At 44.1% G+C, this 20,994-nt stretch overlaps 1 protein-coding gene and 1 long non-coding RNA gene across 2 annotated transcripts; both read right to left on the bottom strand.

Annotated features, from left to right (window-relative positions):
* Positions 1 to 13,041: 13,041 nt before the first annotated feature.
* LOC118566388 lies at positions 13,042 to 14,378 on the bottom strand. The gene is made up of 2 exons (XR_004932976.1): positions 14,234 to 14,378; positions 13,042 to 14,075 (listed from the first exon to the last, which is right to left on the bottom strand). It is a non-coding gene; the product is annotated as an uncharacterized LOC118566388 (long non-coding RNA).
* A 466-nt stretch (positions 14,379 to 14,844) lies between these two features.
* On the bottom strand, positions 14,845 to 17,521 carry LOC118566341. The gene is given in 2 exon segments (XM_036148091.1): positions 14,845 to 17,163; positions 17,165 to 17,521. Coding segments are annotated over 2 exon segments (2,676 nt in total).
* Between the last annotated feature and the right edge of the window lie 3,473 nt (positions 17,522 to 20,994).

The following is a 20,994-nucleotide window of genomic DNA, read 5'->3' as shown; positions in this document are numbered from 1 at the left end:
TTAGATAAAGTTTAAATCTGGTTTCTGTTTCAAGAGTCTTTATTACTACAAAAGTTTATATTGGAAAAACACCACATTATTCAGGCAAAGAACCTGGGGTGACCGCAGCCAGGTAAAATTGCTAACACAATGAACTAGTTAGGTTTGAGCCTTAAAGAAGCTTGCTTTTAGGTCAGACTCGTACCTGAGACTCAGCTGAACAGTCAAACTGTAATTATTCTGTCTAATCCTGTCTGTGGACTCCTGTCTGGTTTCTGTGACGTCACTCTCTGTCTGCTCCTGCTCCCGCTCAGGTAATCCGGTCTGAGCAGTTACACCTCCAATTAAGTGTTGCTGCACCTGCGAAGTCTACTATATAGCCCAGTGTGTAACTGCCAGATTCTTGAAAGCCATTAGTGTGAGTAAACCATCCAGTGTTCCTTGATTGCCTGCCTGTTATCAACCTGTCTCGTTTCTGTGATTTCTGCTGCCTGTCTTTCCCCCGTCGGATTCTCCTGTTGACTTCTGTATCTGGACTTTGAAAACCCTGATCCATCTCTTGACCAAATCTGCCTGCCTTTGCCCATGTTTGGATACCTCTGCCTTACGTGTGCCTCTTGTTACAGATTAAAAGCCTGGATCCTGGATTTGCCCCTTGCATCAGCCCTACTGGAAACCTGTTTACTGCCTATCTATTTTTGTATGACCCAAGTCCTGACATTGGATTCCCCTTCTGTCACTGCCCTGCATGTTCACTACGTGAAGTGGATCAATCAGTCAGTGATTTGGATCACCCAGACGGAGCCGCTGGATTCAACCATCAGAACCAGTGTAACCTCCCGGCTTCTGAGAAGGTTAATGTCTTTCATTCAATACTCTCACATTTACAGTGGGCTGTTCTCGGCCAGAGGACCACTGTATAAAACCTTGTTGCCCAGGTTTATCACTCTTTCACCTGCTGCCCTACTGGCATTGGGGAGAACAATCATCTTAGGATCCAAGTGGAGTTCGAGAGTTGCAGGCTGGATCGAAGCTACATCTGCAGCCTAGCTTCTGCATAATCAGTCACTGGAATAAATAATCTGTCTGTGCCGAAACCAGCCTTGTGATTATTCTCAGCTGTTGCAGGAAAGCTGAGCATGCCACAGCCTCCAGAGAATGAACACAGCCATGCCAGGAAAGGCTGTGCTGAGGTCCCTTACATTGGAAAGGTTGTGCAGAAAGCCCATGCTACGATCATGCCCCCCCCCCCCCCCTTCACAGGCCAAGTGCACCCGTCCCCAGAGGCATGTACAGCTCGCCCAACAAGGCCTGGCTTCACAAATGACGGCTGTTTTCCCCTTTCCATAAGATAGCTCCAGCTAGCTTATTTGAAACCAAGTTCTGCTCATGTGGTTTGAGTGTGTTTTTACGGTTATGAAAAACTTTTTATTTCCAGAAGGGAAATAAAAAGTTACAATGTAAGTATACACTGATCAGATATTAATTTGTGTTTGTTTTCCGGTCCGTTCATTGCGACCAAATTGAGCTTAAGGTCTTTTTAAATTAGCACCAAATGTCTGCTAGCATAGCGCCATCAGCTTCCCAGATAACGTTAGTGCTACCACTGAGTCAATATAACTATGGTTCATTTTAAACACCATGCTTGTTTTTGTTTTACTCCACCATCGTTCGATAGTGTTATGAGTATTATTACCACATTAATATGGAAGATTAATGTGGATTTAATGGTGCTTTGAAAAACTGGCAAACAGTTTTTCAAAGCACCTGGATGGCATTAACTTGGCCTCTGGTAGTAGTAGTGTTGTTTTTGACAACACTAGTTGAAAGTGAATCATTCTTTAAAATGTTTTCTCAAAGAATGTTTTGTTTAACTCAGAATCTGACTTTGACAGATAAATTAACATACACCAACACACTAGAAATACTATTTTGTATAACCTAAATGTAATTTTATTTCTATACATAAAATTACAAATAAAGACATAATAGACTCACATCGATCCTCTAAAAAGCTAGCAAGGACACTAAATTGTTGCACACTTTCCTGCAGAACGTAAATGTAACGTGTACAAATCCAGTATTTTGATCGGACAATCCGAGCTTGGGGCCATGGTATTTGTGCCCCACGGTTGTCTATTGAGTGAGTGTTGGGCATACACACTGCGATTTCAGATGTTCGTTTTTTAAACAAACGTTGGTGGGCCAGCCCCAATTTTAAGGCGACTCAAGAGGATCTAGTCTACTGAGCTTGTCAGTTTTTTGGCAGACTTAGATATATAGACATAAATGTTTCTAACAGAATTTTATTGGTAAGGGAATCAGCTGTTTTACAATATTACTCTAGAAAGATCGATCCTGTCCTGCTGATTATTGTGAACACAGAGCTCCACAGCGACATCTGGTGGGGCCTGGCCCCAAATGCAGAGATGCCACAGTATCACGTTACATTTATGTCATAAGTCACGCGAGGAAAATAAACATATTCGCATATATGTTAAACTACTTCTGCGCATGGTTTTTCTACCACAAGAAACTGCCGCTTTGAGAGGAGAAAATCGCTCTCCGCGCACGCCAGCTCTTCCCACGTGCGCTCTGGATCTCACCGTGCGCACGATTTTCTATCCAGCGGCACGCTGGAGGACGGCTGCGCGCTAGAAAGAGTCTCTGCGCTCCAACTGATTTACTCCAAGAACCGGAAGATGGTTTTATAGTATTCAAAGAAAAGTAGGCTTAATGGCAAAAACATCAAGGAATAGAAAGGAGGAAATAGTAATGTCAAGATTACGCTTTGGTCATACAGGTTTAAATAGCACATTATTTAAAATGGGGAACCATGCTACAGGAAAGTGTGATTTTTGTTTTGAAGAAGAAACAGCAGAGCACGTTATATTGTTATTTTCATTTGTAGTAATAGTAGTAGGATATTAGGTTAGGTCAATGCCGATCCACACTCCATTTCAGTTGGTGGTGGTAATGCACCAAAAGTTGTTTGCCAACCGCCATAAACCCAAGAAGAAGAAGACAACTGATTTTCTCCTCACTCGAAGGAAAATGTCATCGTTTGTACGGACTCGCATTCTCGTCAAGTCCGGTCTTGGCAAGAACACAGGAAGATCGGACTTGACAAGAACGCAAGCATGCAGCACGTATTGTGTATTGGAACAGAAGTATACTCGTGTACTCGTGACGTCATCACACCCACAGTTCTTGAGCATTTCTTTAACATTCAAAACTATTTATACACCACACCATCATATCTTATTGAAAAGTTTTTTTTAAATTCATTTCTAAAAAGTCCAAAAAATATCTGAAAAAATTACAGAACTCCGGCTATAAAACCAGCAATAGCGGGAATTTCTTTGATGGGAGTTGTAATTGTTGTAGTGGTAGAGGCTATTGAATCTTAATTTTAACATTAGTAACAGTATGAAAGTAGGGTAAAGCTACTTTATTGCACCTACTGACCTTCACAGCTTTGATCATTAAGAAAGGAAAAAAAACATATTCCTATGTCTGCCCACCTTTACAGTGATTAATCTGTAAGTTATGTGCAGTTAGTTCAGCCCATTTTTTCGGTGAAATGGTAAAAATACCAGAGAAGGGAAGTCATCTGTTACATTTACTATACATTTTACCTTTTGTTTCTTGAGAACTATAATAATCTGCATGTTAAGGGGGTATAGTTTTATGCTGTGAAAAGGTGACAATTGAAAAAAACAATTATGGTAAGATTTGGCATTTTTTATTTACAGGCTGAAACAGAAACAAAATATGTGAGGATAAACACCTCTGTGCCAATCCTCCAAATATTATTTAATGAAGGGGACCTGAAACCAGCCTTCTAGATAAACAGGGCCACCATCAACCTCCTCCTTCAGCTGCTGCCCATCCAGAAGGCCGATGGGTGGACACGGGAGATAGAGGTGCTGGTGACCCTCTACTGGCTGGCCTGCGGTGCATCCTATAGGGAAACAGCTTATCTATCAACCATCTTTCCTTACCCTAGCTGTGAATAACTGCATTTTATCTCTAAATACTGCATGCTGTACAATCTGCACACGTTGCACTGGATTAGATGCCAAACTGCATTTCATTACTTCATACATGTGCAATGACAATGAAGTGCTCTAGTTTAGTAATAAATAAGCAAAGTAAGACTTTTACATCACATTTTATTTTTCTTGCTTGTAAAATTAAACACGGCACAATACAGTGCATCAAGAATTAAGTTGGACAATAGGTAGTCAAGTTAGTCATCATTGAACATTTAACAGTCAATGGAATGTTGACAAAAATAGAAGTGTTTGCAACATATCATTCAAAATCAAAATGGTAAAAACAATAGTTTTCCAAAATCACACAATCACTGTGTTAGCAAGCAAAACAACGGTGGACAGACAGCGTATTGTCTAGAGTAAGGTCACTAAATATTTGCATTTAAACACTCAATGCAATTAAACAAATGCAATTGAAACAAAATACACCTGAGTGTAGCAGCATTATAACTCTGGACACCGCTATTTAGTGTCATTTAGTGTCAAGAATGAAGTCAATCTCAAATCTGTTTGTTGTAAAGGAGCAATAGGACCTGCTCCATGTGGCTATCGGTCATTTTGTTTCGAGATGGAGTCAAAATTCTGCCACCAAGACTAAAGAGGCGCTCTACTGGAGCACTGGATGGCAATGTGGTATTGTACTTGATAAAAAGATGCTTAATGATGGGAAATGCTTGAAGTGATTTAATGCTGTGTTCTGAATCCTCCAAGTACTTCCTGACTTCATCATAAGCTGTATGGTCAGATGCACTAGATGTGTCATTTTCAAATACAAAAAACTCATCAGAGTCATCAGATCTTGCAGTGTCATCATTTGTCATTTCAACTGGACTCTGTTGTTGTTTTAGTGCAACAGCTTCCTGCAGCAGCTTTCTTCTCATTTCATCTCTTTTGTCAGGGCTGAGCCAACATAAACGGAACTTTGGCAATGTTGCAGTTGCCATTTGTGCTTCATGACAGGCTAACACTGATCCAAACCTCTTATTTACAGTGTCAATGATGGTGGTGACAATATGTGCTGTATAAATGACATGAGGCAACTTCTCAGACAGCTTTGCCTTCACACTCAGTAAAGTAGGGACAACAAATCCTAAGAAACATTTGTTCTCACCCTGGAGAATGTCAATTGCTGACGCTAAAGGCTGCAGAGCCTCAGAGTATTCTTTGAGGAATGCAGCCTCTTGTGGGTGGAACATTGGTGCATCAAGCTTATCACAAATGGCCCTCAGCTGTTCTTCTGAAAGTTGTACAAATTTTGCGATGGCCCTGAATTCTTAACTCCATCTGGTTATTGATTGGACAATGAATTGCATTTTTGCAATCTCCTGAATTGCCTCCCCAGCCATTGAAGATCTATGTGCTTTGTTCCAGATAGACGAGCACTTTGCTGTTGCACACCTATACAACTTGCGTGATAGCCCATTCCCACCTGCCTTGTGAACCTCATTAGTAGCTATTAAATTTAATGTATGAGCTGCACAGCGCTGGTGGTTTGGAAGAAAAAACTGCTCATCTTCCTCTTCTTGAAGAAGAGTACTAACCTCTACAAATATGTCACACCATCACCACCATCATCTTCCTCCTCACTAACATCATATTCCCTAAACGCCTTTACAAAATTACTGCCATTTTCAGTGACAGTAGATCTGACTTTGTGCTGAATTTTGTATTCTGCATGGATTTTGTTCAGTTTAGATGCAACTGCATCATATGTGTGTCGACCTTTAAGGCGGGTGCAGGCCAAAGCAGCAGAACACCTCTCTAATATGTGTTTGTCTATCCAGTGACATGTAACTCCAAAGTAGCTACGGTTTTGGGCTGACCAGATGTCTGCTGTGGTGCAGACACTGTCCACATCAATGAGTTTAGACATAACAGACTGCTTCATTATGTCAAACTCTTTATCAATCCGCTCATTAAAGTCTTTCGACACATTGGTTTTTTTCCGCCACTGAGACCTTGAACCAGCTTGCGGAATGATGGCTGCTCCACCACTGAAAAGCACTGCACAACATCAACCACAAAATCGAATACCAGCTTGTTTACACGTTCCTGTGACACATTGAACGCTGGTGTGATCCTTGCTTGCTTCAAGGGGGGTTGAGTAGCTGCTGGGGAAGAACTGCCTGCCAGGTCATCTTCCCGAGTATCAGATGGACTAAACGTGCCTTTCAGAAGAACGCCTGGATGCTTCCTCTAAAAAGAGAGAGAGAAAAAAAGATAAAAGAAAAATACACTATAATTAATAATTAAATGTTCATGAAAACCATAACACTAGCACATTGCATACAATGTCTCATGGGAAAGAATAGATTCCAACAGCCTAATTTCACAATGAAAATCAAAATCTCCCCAGTGTACTGCTGTGTCTAGTATGCTTGTATCCAAGTACATATCCAGACTTGGATATGTACTTGATTAATTTTAGCATGTTATTATTAGCTATTGGCTGCAGCTAGCAGCTAGCAGTTCAAGGCTAACGTCTTGTTAATGATCATAAAACAATGTAAATAAATACATAAATAAATCGGAGACACCACCGGTCATAGACATCGATAAACTAGGCTAGGCTAGGTCATAGACATCGGTAAACGTTTGTCATGCATCAACACCAAACAGTCAAATATTAGTAAATCAATACTAGGGTTGGGAATTGAAAAGATTTTCACGATTCCGATTCCCTTATCGATTCTGTGAAATGATTCGATTCCTTATCGATTCTCATTTCGATTCCAATTTGGGGAAAAAAGGAGAACAAAGAGTTTGATGATGAGCATCAACTTTGTTTACTTAACTGTCACACGACCTTACAAACTCAACAAGGTCAAGATGTCCACAGTAAATGTGCAACTGCAGTAACATTTATCTTTGTTTAAATGAAAAATGAATATACGAACAAACTTAAATACACTAGGTGAGTTGTTTAGAATACAAGAAAATGTAAGTTTGTTGTGACAGTTACTTATAAATCTAATGGAGAAGGCATCCGTTTAATAAAAAAGTTTCATGTGTGTGCGACGATTTTTAAGTTTAAAACAAGGAGGATGGATTTTTCGGCAACTCCTCTCCAAAAATTGCATCCCCTGCTATCTCTCGGGAATTGACACTTGTATGACTCTATTCATGTATATCCATCAGTAGTTAAAGGACAAGAGTCAGGAAATGCAAATTCTGCCCTGTAAAACAATGACAGCACAATTGTTGCTGTATGATCTGAAGCCCCATTTGGAGCTTTTAAACAGGCTTTGAAAAACTTTGATAATTTGCTGCTGTAATATTATAGATTTTTTAGAATAAAAAACTAGCAGATGTGCATAATCAAAAATAACAGAAATACAATTATAGAGCATTCAGTATTGTAAGAAAGCCCACACTGTTTCTGGATAAATACATTATTGTATGAGTTAAGTTCTGTTCCGTTTTCTGCCTTTTTCGTTGTAAAACTGAAATGCCCCATGCTCCTGAATGCACCATAGCTTTCCGATGCTCGAACGGCACACTGTGAACGCTGAGCTGTGTAGACGCGCGTTTTATTTTCCGCTTAAGACAAAGTTTTGCAGTTTCACAACACATGTCGCCTCTCACTGTTTATTGTTGTGTGTGAATAACAAGAGACTGCATGATTGCAAAGTGCCTTGTTGCATCTTTCTCTTCCTTAAAATGACTTTGGATTGCTTTACCCGATGGGGCGCGTCTTTTTTTCTTTTCTAGACTTACGCCTGGTCACGTCGTACTTGCTTACTGAATGGCCGTGTGCGTAACTTGCGTAAAAAAACAGGCTGTCTGGAATCGAAAAGAGAATCGTTAAGCTAGCTGCCAAACGTTGCCATGGAATTGGAAAACACGGAACTGGTTCTGAACAGGAACCGGTTTTCGATTCCCATCCCTACTCAATAGGGTAGTTCATTGTTATTGTTTTGATGCGGGTTTTTCGTGCATGCGCGCCGGACTGGTAGGCAAAAGGCGAACACAATGGCAGACGCAAACAGAGAAACCGACGAGTTCTCCACGTATTTTTCTTCTTTAGATAACGTATCACAAGTTCGTTTTAAGAGTAAGTTGATGGTTGATGGTATCAGATTGCCAGATCCACACAGCAAAAGCCTGAAGGGATGGAGCGAGTCTGTGAAATGCTGGCCAAGTGTTCCGTACCGCGACATACAGCTGCCTTATAAACACGGCAGGCCAGTACAGACGAGAGAGCACGAAAGCCCCTGAAACACTGGACGGCTACAATTATTTTATATCGGGAAAAAGGCTCCAGCAACCCCCGCGACGCCATGAGGGATTAAGAGGGTCAGAAAATGGATGGATGTTCAGACATGTTTGTGTAACAGCAGAAAGCGGCGTCGGACACAGACCGCGTCTCAGCAGAGAAGAAGACCCGCCCGGTAGGTTAAAAAAAACATTGTTTACTACGGATTATTTTGGTGTTTTTGTCTTGTTAAAATGGGTGGGGGTGTCGGCGACATTGCAGCGTAAACACAGACATACTAGCGCCCGTGAACGGGCGGAGGGGAGGTGGCGATCGCTACACGGGCCGGAGAAGCGGCCCGTGTAGTGTTTACGCAGCCACTGTCTGGAGCTCCAGACAGCGGCTGCTGCTGCTTCAGACAGCGGCTGCTGCTGCCGCTTCTCCGGCCCGTGTAGCGATCGCCACCTCCCCTCCGCCGCTATTTAAGTAGAACAATGACTAGAGCAGAATTAAGTTGTATTTACCGGAGATTAAGTGTAGACAAATTCTGTCGTAGTATGATGGCTCCCCCAGTTCATTGGGAGTGTCTGCCTGCGCTGTTTTCATTGAAAATATCCATTTCTTTCTTCGTCCTTCCTCCTTCGGTAAACGACAGAAACGTACATCCGACGATTTGGAATGCCTCTGTGTGCAACCGGGAGCACAACAAGTCATAGGCATTGCTTAGATTCCAAAAATAAACGAACTAAAAGTACGCTGTAAATCACCCGTTTTTTCATGTAGTAGACGAGAACTGTACTGTTTTTTGCCTACCCGCGGGACCCAGATGTAACGCTGACGTCACGCGTGAACTACCCTATACGCTTCGTCTATCAGTGAGTAGTTGCACTTACCTCTAAATGTTTCCTCAGGTTTGACATAGATTGCTTCGACATGGACAAGTTTTTGATAGCCGGCAAACACTTCTTGCACTGCACGGTTAAATTTGAGCCATTTTCACAAATGTAAATGAAATGCTCGTTAAATTTCCATTGCTTGAAGGCTGTCATTTTTGATGCACTGCTTGAGCTGAAATAAAATTGCGAAACGTCCGCTCGCTTGCTGTTCTTTCAGAAGGCTCCACCAGTACAGGATGGATCATCAGAGTGATAGAGACAAGGAGCCGTAGCGGGAAACGGTGATACAGGGCGCGAAGCAATAAAAATATCATTACATATTTCGCAAAGGTTTTTCTTTATATTTAAAAAAAAATATGTAACTAAATTTGTAATTCTTAATATTTTCGGAAGTAACTGTAACTGAATTACATATTTTCTCATTGTAACTGTAACGAATTACAGTTACTCTTTTTTTGTAATTAAATTATGTAACGTCGTTACATGTAATCCGTTACTCCCCAACACTGGTCGTGAATATGTGACTACAGCTTTGTCAGGTGCTGAGAAGCCTATAAATGAACAATGATATATTTGGACCCAACACAAATAAACATTGCCCATTATAGCCATGACTCTGCTTTTTTCTATTCAGTAGAAAAAAAGTTTTTGTCAGAGGGCAATAAAAGCTGAATGTTTTGTTTTTTAAATGGATTTCCAGGCCCAAATCTATACTGAAATAATTATGCTCAAAGACAAGTTTTTTTAAAACTGATGAACTGTTGATCTATCCAGATTGTGAGCTTTTTGCCTGTAGCCTGTTGATAGACTCAGAGCAATGTAAACAAAGCAATACAGTAACGTTTCTTTTTTGGTGGGTGGAGGGGAGATGATGCACAAGTAATTCACTATTTTCTGGCTGCTGATGTCTGATTCTGACAATATCCCTTGATTTATTTGGACGTTTTAATTGGTTACCATCCCAGTCATGCAAGACCATAGAAAATGTTAAACTTGCAGGACAGCTTGGGTTCCAGGAAAATCAGAGGCACAGTTAATGCTTTAAAGAAGGTCCCTAAACATTTCCACAGGAGCTTATGATAGGCCCTTTTTGTGTATCCTACCTTGTGCATCAGATTTACATTTTTTTTCAGTCACTAACATTGTTTGTCCAATCAGTTGTCACATTTTCAAAACTCTAAACACAGTTAGCACAGCATCGGTCTTTCGTGGCCATACCATTCACACATTTCATGTCGGTTTCACACAATATGCAGTCAGTGAACACATTTCCACAATGCTTAGATTTTCTTAACAGACAAGCTATACCTTGCCAACAAAATTATTGATTGTTTTTGGAGTATTTACAAATACTAATTAACACACACCATCCCACAATAGTAAAAACAAAATTTAAAACCTTAGATACAGTATGAAAACCTCTGTTTCTGCAATGATATCAGTTTGAAAACAATATATCTCGGCTGATAATAAACAAACTTTTAAATAATTGACACACAGGTGATTTATGTTTGGTAAATTGGGCCAACCACAGCTGATTCCAGTCTGGCTTAGACTTGTAGTGGCAGGTTTTTTTTTTCTTCTATTACATTGAAACTTATATATATATAAGGAGGACTTTTAGGAGCGATGATTTTAGAAAAAGATACATAAAACGACAAACACTGTAATGTCTGGACGAGGAACAGTAAGAGCAAGGGGCCTAAGGAGAATAGCAGGCCCAAGGAGAGGGCAAAGTAGAGGTGCAGGAATGCGTAGTGGTGGCATTACAACGGCTCCAAGAACAGCAGTCAGTGATGAAATTCGTGCCACTATCATTGACCATGTAATCAACCATGGTCTTTCACTAAGAGAGGCTGGGGAAAGAGTGCAGCCCAATTTGAGGCAGTCAACGGTTGCCTCCATTATACGCATTATTCAACAAACCAACAGGTAAGTATTGCATTTTACATGGATTGTTTCTATTCTCACTTGACATGTCAATAAGGTCATACAGTAATGCATATCTTAAATTTTTTTGTCCCTCTAAATGTGACGTCTTCCACCCTCTGGGGGAAGAGGAAAGATCCTCAATAATGATCAAGAGCTGGCCATTGTAGAAATAGTTGTTGCAAACAATGCAATAAAACTGTGTGCAATTCAAACTAGGATTGTGGAGGACCATGAGATATTTGATAACATCGATAGCATCAGCCTCCCAATCATTACGCGGACATTGTCCAAACACAGAGTACGGATGAAGCTGCTCTACACTGTTCCCTTTGAGAGTAACAGTGAGAAAGTCAAGGAGCTACGACGACAATATGTCCAGGTATAGTGTATATTCAATTCAATGTCCAGTTCTATAAGCTTTGTACTTTGCAAGTAGGTAACCTACACAGTAATAGGTTACGGTACAGTATGGATGGTAGTAATGACATGATTTAAATAAACTGTGTTTCAGAGAGTTTTGGAATTGGAGGCCAACCAGGCCCCTCATGAATTCATATAGATAGATTCAATCTGGCCAAAAGGCGTCGACGTGGATGAAATGTAATTGGAAAAAGGGCCACCGTAGTGCCAGGACAGAGAGGGGGCAAACATTACCATGTGTGCAGCAATTGCAAATGCAGGATTACTCATTCACAGATGTCAGGTGGGACCCTATAATACTGAGCGCATTCTTGCCTTTCTCAATGATCTCCACCAGTGCCTGTTTCCAGAGCAGGATCGGGAGGGTGAAAACATGAGGACCTTTGTAATTACATGGGACAATGTGGCTTTCCATCATTCACAAGCAATAACAATATGGTTTGAAGTTCACCCAAGACTGGTAAGTCTCTTCCTTCCACCCTATTCACCATTCCTCAACCCCATAGAGGAGTTCTTTTCAGCATGGAGGTGGAAGGTTTATGATCATCAGGCACATGGCCAGATGTCCCTCCTTGAAGCCATGGGTGCTGGCTGCAGGGACATCACAGTTCAGGATTGTCAAGGGTGGATCTGACATATCAAGTGGTTTTATCCGCTTGGATAATATCAGATGTGATGTTGACGAAAACATGTGGCCTAACCCTGAAGATCGCAGAGATTAGATACAGCAATGTTGTGCATTTTATTTATTTATTTTTATTAAAAATTGTATTGTATGTTTCAGGGATATTTTGTTAACTGTAAGAAATACTGTAAAACGTTTTCTGTTCTATGAAACTGTGTTTCTATTGTACCTCCTGCAGTAAACAGTAAAGAAAAAAAAACGGATTTGCTTTTTACTGGAATGCTTTTGAATGTGACCATTACTGTATATGTGGACATACAGTTACCAACCAAGAAATTTAGTGTAAAAACTGTGGAACGCACGTTTTGCATGCAAATACCTGTAAAACTGAAACATAAAAGTCTATGTAGTTTTTGTAAAGTCAACAATAGCCAGTATTTTGAAACCTGGTGTATTTCGATTGACTACATGTACTTTGTGAAGTGAATTCTTTGACAGAATAATTCCATTTTGAGTCAGATTTCCAGTGTTTTGGTAAAGATAGTGTGTGCAGAGAAAAATGTGTTCTATTTTGAAATGAAGAGTTAGTATATATTTAACAAAATGTGTTTTTGAGAAGAAAATTATCCATTTGGCCAATTGTGTTTTTTTGGTGTGAGTCTGTGTTAAGAGTTTAGAAAAAGTATCTGAAGTATGGGTAAGCGCTTCTTAGCGATTGAAAAAAACTGTAATTATAAATGCTGAGTTCTAGAGATAGATGGAATGCTATTTGAATTACCATGGAAAATAAGCCAAAGTAGTTTTGTGTATGGCTCACAGTTCACAACATTGCTCCCCATTGTGCTAAGATAAACGGAACATGTAACACGTTGATAAATTTGTTGTTTTTAAACTTGCAAGTTAATGTAATTCTTTAAATCTAACCCTTATGTGCTATTACAGTATTTCTGAGTTGCTAAAACACATTTTTTGAAAATTTCTCTCGCTTTCCCAAAACCTTAAACACAAATCACCAAACTTAAGCTACACTGTCAAAACCTTTGACTTGTCTTGCTATATCAAACAATTGCTTCAGAACTATGTTATCTTTACCCAAAACCAAACACTGTTTTCAGATATCACACACATCCAGCTAATGCATAAACACTACACAGCAGTCATTACACACTACAGAGATAAATGCAAAACACTCAAAGCAGAGCAGGGGAAAAATTAGATTTATTATGAAGTACTTGCACAATCCTGCACACAAATATAGTCACAAACAAAATATGCAGCAGATCGATAGCAATGTCTTGGAATCATTCTGCCTCAGCATCATGCCTCTGGGCATGGTCAGGCCACAGGACCTCATCAACGTCACAGGCAATCCTGTCCCTTGCTAAACAACGGGGAAAGAACCTTTAGCATGACGAATCCAACCTTAAATCGATTCCACTCCAATGTTGTCACATGCTGCATCCATTGACTGAAGGAGATTTTCCTGTGCATAAGGAGTTCTGTCATAGACCTTCCACCTCCATGCAGAAAAAAAATCTTCAATGGGATTAAGGAAGGGTGAGTATGGTGGGAGGCACACATTTATAAAACGTGGGTTATTTTCAAACCACTCACATATTCTAGGACCACGGTGAAAGTTCACATTGTCCCAGATTATCATGTACATGGGATGCTCTGCCTGCTCATCACCTCTCTCTTCACGTCTCAGTAATGCTTCCTGTAGAGCATACAGAAACGTTATAAGATGCAGTGTTGTAAGGTCCTAAAGTCACATGGCGGTGAATAACCCCGTCGCTGCTGATGGCAGCACATATGGTCACGTTGCCACCACGCTGCCCTGGCAACTCTACAATGGCTCGTTGACCAATAATGTTGCGGCCTCTCCTTCTCCTCTTGGTGAGATTGAAGCCAGCTTCATCCAAGAAGATGCACTCATGAGGCCTCTCCATGGAATCCAGTTGAAACATTCTCTATAGAAATGAAATTTTTAATTTTTGATATAATGTAAATGACATAGCATTCCAGGCTTCATGACTCTGTATACATGTGCTACATTACATTCAACACAGTAAAGATGTACAGTAACTCAATAGTGCTGTATAATCTCTAAACATTACGTATTACTTACTTGTACATATTGATATCGTAGCTCTTTTACCCTCTCAGAATTTCTCTCAAATGGTACTCTGTAGGCTTGTTTGAGACTTATCTGGTTGCGTTTCAGGACACGGTCAATTGTGGAGAGACTCACACTGTTGATTCCTTCAGAGTTCTCGTTGTCACCCAGGGGAGGTGAATATCCCACCGCACCCCCACCATCCTCAGAGTTGACATGGGAAGGGGAGGATGGGACAAATACACCCGGACTGGGATTCTTTGCAGTTGAGGTAGACAACAGGAAACAGTCAGCACCTCCACTGGTTGCATCAGAGAACAAACCCTGTAAATCCAGGTCACAGTCTGCAGAGTCCCCTTCTAAGGCTGGTGGTGGAACCTCGGTTGGTTCCCAGTGTCGACTCTGATCCAGGGCCCATCCGTTGTCCAGAGGCTCCCGACTGCGGTAATGCTTTAGCTGATCATGGTGGACGACTTTCACCTTGGACCTAGGTTTTTTTTGTATCTAAAACTAAACTTTTAAAACTTTTGTAAACTAGATCATCCAGTTGGCCCAGGACGAAGAATGGGCCTTCATATGCTGGGAGGAACTTTTTGACTTTATTCTTGACATGACGTGTTCCTTTAATGAGATACCACACAGGGTCTCCAACTCTGTACTGTGTGTGGCAGCAGTTTTTGTTGTATTGTCTCTTTGCACGTGTGACCGATTTGGTGGGCCAACTCCAAACGTTCCCGCATCTGCTGCACATACTCTGGAGCAGTGGGTTGGTGTTCCGGATCAGGGGGCAAACCTGCGACGAGGTCCACTGGTTCACTTATTTCTCGGCCTAACATCATAAAGTTTGGAGAGAAACCTGTGGCACTATGTTTGGTTGACCTGTACGCCATAACAGCATAAGGAATCATTAAGTCCCAATCCCAATGGCAGCGTGCTGCTGTGGTTGCCAGGATCTTTTGGAGGGTGGCGTTGAAACGCTCGACCTGACCGTCTGACTGCGGCCTGAATGGTGTTGTGTGAGTCTTGTCTATCCCAAACAAACTGCACATCCCTTGGAACACCTCAGACTCAAAATTGCGTCCCTGGTCGCTGTGAAGCGCTTGAGGTATTCCATAGCGGCACACCCACTCACTAGCTACGATACCGGCAACGGTCACAGCTCGCTCGTTCGGAATAGGAAATGCTTCAGTCCACTTTGTGAAGTAATCTTGTATCACAAGCACATAGCGGTTTCCACGCTCCGTCTCATTTAGTGGTCCCATAATGTCCAACGCAATGCACTCCATAGGAGCTCCTAGCTGGACTGTTCCCATAGGGGCTTGCGGTGTCTTCTGGGGTCGAGCCCGTGATGCACAGCTGGTACAGGTCTTACACCAAAGGGAAACATCCTCCCTCATGTGGTACCAGTAGTATCGGGTTCTTAATCTGGTCGGGGTCCGCTCTACGCCAAAATGTCCACCCACTGGCCCCTCATGCATCTGTCTCATCACGTCAAGTTGTAGTTTACGTGGCAGCACAATCTGTGGGTAGAATTGGATGTCGTCAAGGCAATAGAACCGACGGACCAGAACTCCATCCCTGAAGTAGAGTCGTTTCCATTGAGTCCAGTACATCTTAGTGGCCGGGCTGCATGGCAAGACCACAGACCACGGGGGGCGTTTGTCATCGGCCTTCATCCAGCTGCGTATGGGTGCAATGTCCACATCAGCATCCTGGGCCTGGCTCAGCTCCTCCATGGTCCAGCCATGAAACAAAGAAGCCGTGTCAACAGTCTCAGCCACATATATTTTCTCTGTCAATTTCACCGTGCATCCATCAGTTTGAACATTGGCATGCATTCTGTCTGTATCAGTGGAAATGTTTTGGTCTAAAGTCTCGGTAGCTTTTGTAAGGGTGTTTTGACTTACCCCCACTGGACAAACCTCTGTGGTGGAAGGTTGGTCCTCCACCCCCACTGAACTCAGCAACAGGGAGCTGATGTTAGAGTTCAAATCGCACCGGACAGCTTGATGGGTGATGGTTTTGGGTGGTGTCGAGGGGTCCTGCACTTTACATGGGCAGGACTGGCGGCAGGGTCTCCTGGAGAGGCCGTCGGCATTTGTGTGCTGTCGACCCGGACGGTGGATAATCTCAAAGTCGTATTCAGCCAGTTTCTCCAGCCATTGAGCCAACTGTCCTTCTGGCTCTCTCATTTTGGTCAGCCAGCGCAGACTGCTATGATCCGTACGCACCTTAAACGGCTGGCCGAGAAGATACTGACGAAAATGGGAGGTGAACTCCACTATGGCCAGAAGTTCACGTCTTGTTGTGCAGTAGTTTTGTTCCGGCTTTGGCAACTTGCGACTGCCATAAGCCAACACCCTTTCCACACACCCCTGGATTTGCGACAGTACAGCACCAATGCCGGTGTCACTTGCATCAGTGTCGAGTATCATTTCCCCGCAGTCCATGGGATAGCCAAGAATGGGGGCCGAGGTGAGGAGACACTTTAACTTGTTGAAAGCAGCCTGGTGCTCAGCATGCCACTGGAAGCTAGCATTTTTCTTAGTTAGGTTATGAAGGGGTTCAGCAATGGATGCAAAGTCCTTCACAAATCGGCGATAGTATGATGCCAAACCGATGAAGCGTCGGACCTCCTGGATGGATGACGGTGTGGGCCACATTCTGACTTTTTGGACCTTGCTGGGGTCCGTAGCTACACCACGCTCAGACACTATGTGACCTAGGTAGGCCACTTCCCGACGGAAAAGGCAGCATTTGGCAGGTTTTAGTTTCAGATTAGCTTGTTGCAGTCTATAAAACACCTGGCCAAGCCACTGCAGCATCTCCGACACATCCCTCGCCAGCACGATGATGTCATCCAGGTAGACCAAACAGGTCTCCCACTGCATGCCAGCCAAAACGGGGTCCATCAGCCGCTGGAACGTCGCAGGGGCGTTACAAAACCTCAAACGGCATGACATTCCACTCAAAGAGACCCGTCCTGGCGCAGAATGCTGTGGCTTTGCATGCTCTTGGCGTCAACTCCACCTGCCAGTAACCCGAGGTAAGGTCCAACGTGCTGAACCATCTGGCAGTAGACAGTGTATCCAGCGTATCCTGGATACGGGGCAGGGGATAAGCGTCCGGTACGGTTCGTTCATTGAGAGCCCTGTAATCAATGCAGAGCCGGTATGTCCCATCCTTCTTGCGTACCATAATTATGGGTGAGGCCCAGCTGCTGTGGCTGCGTTGGGCGAGACCGTCCTGCAGGCTGTCATGGATCTGCCGGTCGGCGAATTGCTGCTTCTCTTTCGCCATTCTACGTGGAGGTTGTTTTATCGGGGCACCTGGATGAAGTACGACATCGTGCTGGACGAGATTGGTCCGGCCCAGATCAGCAGGCCCTGTGGAGAACACATGTCCATAAGTAGAAAGCAACTGTTTAAGTTGGAAGCACTCACCCTCATTGAGGTTTTTAGAGCTCTGAGCATAAAGCTCCTCAAGGTGCAAAGGGACCACTGGAACGCTGGCTGGCGAATCTGTGGCTGGTGAGGCACAGGGAGGCTGCAGGGCTTCAGCTGGCTGGAGGAGACCAACCAGGGATCCTTCTTTAATGGTCACAGCGTTATTACCCAGATTAAAGAGGCGAAGAGGGACCGTTTTAGACCTCTGGGGATGAACTAAGACTCTAGCGAGGAGTACTTTGTGCTTCTCAATAAAACCTTTAGTAGGGCTAAGTATCATGTCACTGCAGGCTGTCCCACTTAGCTGCACGCTGCCCCTCACAACATACTCCTGTCCTGGTTCCACCATCACGGTTCTAGATATTTTCACTGCATGCGACTTCAGGTTAGAATCAGGTTGGTAGTGGGGGACTTCTTCACCAAACAGGATAATGCGGTGTCTGCCGAAATCAAGACGGGCTTCAGCTTGTGCAAGGAAAGGATGGCCCAGCAGCACTTCTAACCTTGCTATATCTGCTACAAGAAAATCCACATCCACCTGACGGTTGTTGATGCTGACAGGTATCTGGGTCTCACCCAGCACTGGCACATCTACAGGTCCTACCCCCAGTAAAGTAACAACAATTGATGGACACAGCTGAGGTCTCACATCAGGATGGATGGAATTATAACAGCGCAACGGTAGCTCATTTCTCCGTGCCCCACTGTCCAACAGAGCGCACACCTCCACTTCATAGAGTCGCATGCGGATACTCATTTCCTGGCTTTGGCTTTTCAGGTGGAGCACAGTGGATTCTTGGGTGTCACAGGGGGAACCGCCAGACATCAAACCCTTTGTAGTCTTGTGGGGAGAGGGGCACTGCTTCTGTATATGACCCCAACCTTGACAGTTATGGCAGCGAACCTTCCCTTTTGTCACATTTTTGCGGTTATTAAAGGCTGAGGGAATGTGTGTGGCAACCCAGTTTGGTGAAGAACTTGTCACAGGTGTAGCTTTAATAACTCTTTCATGTTCGTCATTGGCTCTAACTACAGCAGTTCGGGGCCGTCGTTCCACCATGTTGCGGGCTCCTGGCTGCATGGCACCGGCGACATAAGCTGCAGCCCTTCTTGTGGTTTCATGGGCATGAGCTATTTCATATGCACGGGCGAGTGTGGATGGTCGTTGCTCTAATAATTTCTGGACTATTTCTGCATCACCCAGACCATTTGTGAAAACTTCGACAGCGATGGAGTCCTGTTCGACTTCAGCCCTGTCACCATAAGCCACCGCCACCTTCCCATAAATATCATCTCTGAATGTATGTAGGGCCTCTTCGTGTTTCCGTACTCGCTGCCTCAGTTCTACTGCCACCGCAGCGGCATGATCAGAGGATGGACCGTAAGCAATTTCCAGTTCGTCCACCAGGCGGAGGTAATCCCACTTGGAAGAGCGAGGATTTCTGTGGACAATGGCCCCCGCTGTGCCAACCAGGCAGAATTTCAGCTGCACTGTCATTGTCTTTTCAGACCAGTGGTTCGCTTCGGCGCAGCTTTCGAACCTGTGCAGAAATTCTTTCCAAGGTGTGGTACCGTCGTATTGGCCCGGCCGTAAAGTAGGGACCCTCTCTCTAGGATCTCCATCCTCCTCACTGTCGGACAAGGGTTGCCGCAACACGAAACGGGTTTTATCAGCTTTTAAGCGGGGCTGGGGTCATGCAGGGGTTTGCTTATAGCTTATTGTTTCATCCAGTTCGGGGGTACATTGCACTGCGGGAAATACCACAGGGTTAAATGGGGCCGGCGTGCTGTGCACAAAGTTTCGTACATGAGCCGGGGCGAACGGGTTGGAGTCCGTGTAATTACTTTTCATTTGAAACGCGGGGTCTGCGTAGTAATGCGTCCCGCCGACTGCATTCCCTCCACGGGCATGACTTTGACATTCAGCAGCAACAAATGGGTTTGTAGAGCTAAACTGTGGCTGAGCGGAGCCGTAGCGCGGTGCAAACAAGTCCCCTCCTTTAGCATGCGAGCCAAAACAGCGTTCATCACAGAGAAAAGGGTTGAAATGTTCACCTTTCACCACCGTCACATCTTCAGTAGCCTTTCTACACTCGGCACCCTCGGAAGACATATCCAAGGTCATAAACGGGTTGGAATAATCTGTTTCGAGCCCATAGTCTTTAGGGGGCTGGCGAGCGGCGGCATCCATCTTGCGGTCGTTCGGCAACGGGCTAATGCAGTCTCTCGGCTTTATTGCTAGCTGCTTCTTTCTCTCTTACTCCAAACTCACCACTTGTCCAGCAAGGCGCAGAGGTCCCTTCGTGGTCGCCAGTGTTAAATGTTCCTGCTCAGTCTTCTGACCGTGGTCGGAGGACACAGGGGAGTTCTTCCTCCAGGGCCGAAGTGGACTTTACTTCGGGGTTAACTCCGTCATACGTCTTGCACATGAACCAAGCGGTGGCACGAATATGATGGGAAGTCAACTCTTTAATAGGGCCAGCCAACAGTCGACAACTGCACAACCTTTTTCCTTAACCGCTGCACTGGTCGTCCGCAACACACACATTTCCCGTCCCACACCCCGTCTCTTCTTCGCTCGCTCCCAACATTTCCGTTCATGCAGCACACAGCGCCCCCCCCCCCTAACATACACACCACAAACTGAGCTATCATCACATACAGCAGAGGCACTTTCCGCAACAACACTCTATCTGCAAGTATTCACCTTACCAAGCTATTTTATCCTGTTGTGACTCTGAACAGCAAGGTTCCCTCTCTGCCGTGTTGTGGATTCTACTGCCGAGCTCTGGTTCCCTCTCCGCCATACTGTGGATTCTACTGCCGAGCTCTGGTTCCCTCTCCGCCATACTGTGGATTCTACTGCTGAGCTCTGGTTCCCTCTCTGCCGTGCTGTGGATTCTACTGCCGAGCTCTGGTTCCCTCTCCGCCATACTATGGATTCTACTGCCGAGCTCTGGTTCCCTCTCCGCCATACTGTGGATTCTACTGCCGACCTCTTGTTCCCTCTCCGCCGTGCTGTGAATTCTACTGCCGAGCTCTGGTTCCCTCTCCGCCATACTGTGGATTCTACTGCCGAGCTCTGGTTCCCTCTTCGCCGTGCTGTGGAACCTGCTACAAAGTTCAGCTACTCCAACACAATGCCTGTCTGCTCCTGTCCTCCTGCCTTGGTTTCCGTTGGTCCTGTTGTGTTCCTGTTTGCTGCGCTGCTGGACTATGTACCTCTGTTCCCGTCTTCATGGACTCTGGCTTCACTCCTGGTTCTGTAGCAGCGCAGCTTTCCCGTTTCCTGGTCAGTCTCTCCACTCTGCTCCTGCAAGGCAGCTC

This window comes from Fundulus heteroclitus, chromosome 16, assembly GCF_011125445.2.
Source record: "Fundulus heteroclitus isolate FHET01 chromosome 16, MU-UCD_Fhet_4.1, whole genome shotgun sequence".
Taxonomy (NCBI): Eukaryota; Metazoa; Chordata; class Actinopteri; order Cyprinodontiformes; family Fundulidae; genus Fundulus; species Fundulus heteroclitus.
The sequence above is the reverse complement of the archived record's forward strand: the minus strand, read 5'-3'. Positions and strand labels throughout refer to the sequence as shown.